This window comes from Sinocyclocheilus grahami, unplaced genomic scaffold (assembly GCF_001515645.1).
Source record: "Sinocyclocheilus grahami isolate Dianchi unplaced genomic scaffold, SAMN03320097.WGS_v1.1 scaffold606.1, whole genome shotgun sequence".
Lineage (NCBI taxonomy): Eukaryota > Metazoa > Chordata > Actinopteri > Cypriniformes > Cyprinidae > Sinocyclocheilus > Sinocyclocheilus grahami.
The window spans coordinates 138,975-141,679 of record NW_015505785.1 but is presented as its reverse complement, the minus strand read 5'-3'; the positions used below and the strand labels follow the sequence as shown (position 1 = coordinate 141,679).

General features: G+C 38.3%; 1 protein-coding gene across 1 annotated transcript; it reads right to left on the bottom strand.

The window, feature by feature from the left end:
* Window positions 1-226: 226 nt before the first annotated feature.
* Window positions 227-1,294, bottom strand: hoxc6b (homeobox C6b). The gene is given in 3 exon segments (XM_071582311.1): window positions 227-516; window positions 906-969; window positions 971-1,294. Coding segments are annotated over 3 exon segments (678 nt in total).
* Window positions 1,295-2,705: the final 1,411 nt, after the last annotated feature.

Below are 2,705 nucleotides of genomic sequence, written 5' to 3'. Positions count from 1 at the left end.
TGTAATTATGACATAAGAATGCCATTTCTAGAAATAAACAAGTTTCCAAAATTTTGGGAAAAGGAGAGACAAAACACGCATCGCATCTAATTGACTTTGTTTGTGTGTATGTGTGTGTGTGTGTTAATAAAGTATCAATTATGAAAGTTCGATAGGTAGTTATCAGGTAGTAGAACATTATTTCAGATTGAATGCTGACCTTTTAATAAGGTGATAAGGCCGTCAGTCATGCTCTTTTTCTTCCTGTTTCCCCTTCTTCTTCTTTGTCCGTGTTCTGGCCAGCTCCTACCGAGCCACTGTCATTGAGGGTGGATGCGAGATTGCTCTCCTTCTTCCACTTCATGCGGCGGTTCTGAAACCAAATTTTAATCTGGCGTTCCGACAGACACAACGCAATCTCGATTCGTCTGCCTCTTGTCAAATAATGATTGTAATGGCATTCCTTCTCTAGCTCTAACGTTTGGTATCGCGAATAGATTTGGCGACCTCGCCATCTGCCAGACCCATAGCCAACTCCTGTTAAGAAAGAGATGGTTTGGTTAAAGTCAGCAAAAAAAGGCTCCAAAATATACTGTTCAAATTAAGTTGCTAATACAATTTTAAAGACAGCTGACATACTCCCACATTATATTAATCAAGCTAAACATTAGTTATCTGTCCCCTTCCACTAAACAGATGTATTTAAGCTTCTCTGAGAATGATCCTCTACGTTTATGCATTCTTTTTGTAATTAATAGATTTGTTTGGCAAAGCATTAGTTTCTCTAATGTCAAAGGGCTTTTAGAGCAGGTCAACAAGACATTTCTTCAGTGCTTTATGGGGTGATAAAACGTGAGTTTCCCAGTCGTAAAAACAAAGTCCGCCTCTTACTAAAGTCATCTTTTTTTTCTATACTCACCAGTCACCACTGTGCGAGTTCATCCTTTGCATCCACGGATATATTTGAATACTTACTTTTGGTTCCTGAGACAGAGCCTTGGTCTGAAGCGTAATCCTGGGTCAATGAGCCCTGTGTTTGACCTAGGGTTTGTCTGCAACTTGAAAGCACATCCTTGTCCTGGTAGAACACATTTGATCCATACTCGAACGGTCCTCGGCTGGACCCGAACAAAACGTTTTCTTGTGTTGAATAGAATGGGTTGGAGTATATCCGGTTTGGGGCCACGGCAGCGCCATACGGTGAGAAGTGTCGCACCGGGTTATAGTTTGTCGAGCTGAGTGTAACATTGGGCAGAACTTCTTGACCGCCGTTTAAATGACATGAGAGCGACGGGTTCGTAAAATAGGAATTCATACTTTAATTCCTTTAAAAAAAAAGCACACACACCTTTTCTCTCACTCCTTCCCCAATCTCTCTACGCACTTTTTCTTTTTTCTCTCTCACATACACTTATTATTGTCTTTAATTACAAGTATTGCATAAATACTTTATAATTTATTTCAGGACAACCGGCAGAGAATGAGTACGCAGCCTAATGGGCGAGATGACAATGTCAGCTGACCACTTATCTTCCAATAAAAAACAGGAAACATCAATAAAATTGCGAAAATAAGAATGGCTTTTCTGTGCCCTGTTACAGTAAAGTGCAGAACATAACGCATGCACGTTGCAACACGCATGCAACACACACACAGTATCTATCATCTAACTATCTATTCTATATATCAATTTGAGGGTGACTTAGTTGTATAAATCACTTGTAGACTATTAATCTTTTTTCTGGCTTTTTTGGCTCGTCAGAGTAATGTCCTGTAATACAGAATTATGTCCACAAGCCCCAACCCCCTATAGCAGGGATCCTCAAATCTGGCCCACGAGATATTAATCAGTGTCTTCAGGATCATTAGAAAATCACAGGTACACTCTTAAAAATAAAGATGCTTCAAAAGATTCTTCAAGCGATGCCATAGAAGAACCATTTCTGGTTCCACAAAGAACCATTCAGTCAAAGGTTCTTTAAAGAACCATCTCTTTCTTACCTTTTTATAATCTGAAGAACATTCTTTCGCCCCAAAGAACCTTTTGTCAAACAGAAAGGTTCTTCAGATGTTAAAGGTTCTTTATGGAACCATTTAGACAAAAAGGTTCTTCTATGGCATCGTGAAGCACCTTTATTTTTAAGAATGTAGGTAAGTTTGATCAGGGTTGAAGCTAAACTCTGCAGCGCATTGGACCTCCAGGGCAAGATTTGAGGAACCCTGCCCTATAGCATAAACAAGATTAAGGTTTAGTAATACAATTATGTAATTAGTGAATAGCTCTAGCTTCACTGGTTAGGTTAAAAAAAACGATTCGCCTAACAACGATGTCGTCCAACAACGTAAGGAGTACAAGCTGTTAACATATTTAAGTATAACATTAATTAACAATAAACAAAAAACAGAAATAATGATATGGAACAGAGATAAAATATCTTAACACGCTACCTGTATGAAATATATTTTGGTTGAGTGATCCGCTGGGACAATTTATAAGCACCTATATTTCTATTTAAAGACTCTATTTTTATTTCTATTTAACAATATTTCGCAACCATACCAAGGTTCGCTTAAATGAATGCTTTTTTTAAGGTATTGTTCACACGTGTTTCTAATGATGTGATCAAACCAACTGTACAAAATATGAGTCAGTTCAGAGTGCACAAGTGGCACAGGTGACTGAATGATGATACGAACAATAGATGGAAACAATCTGAGAAGGAGAG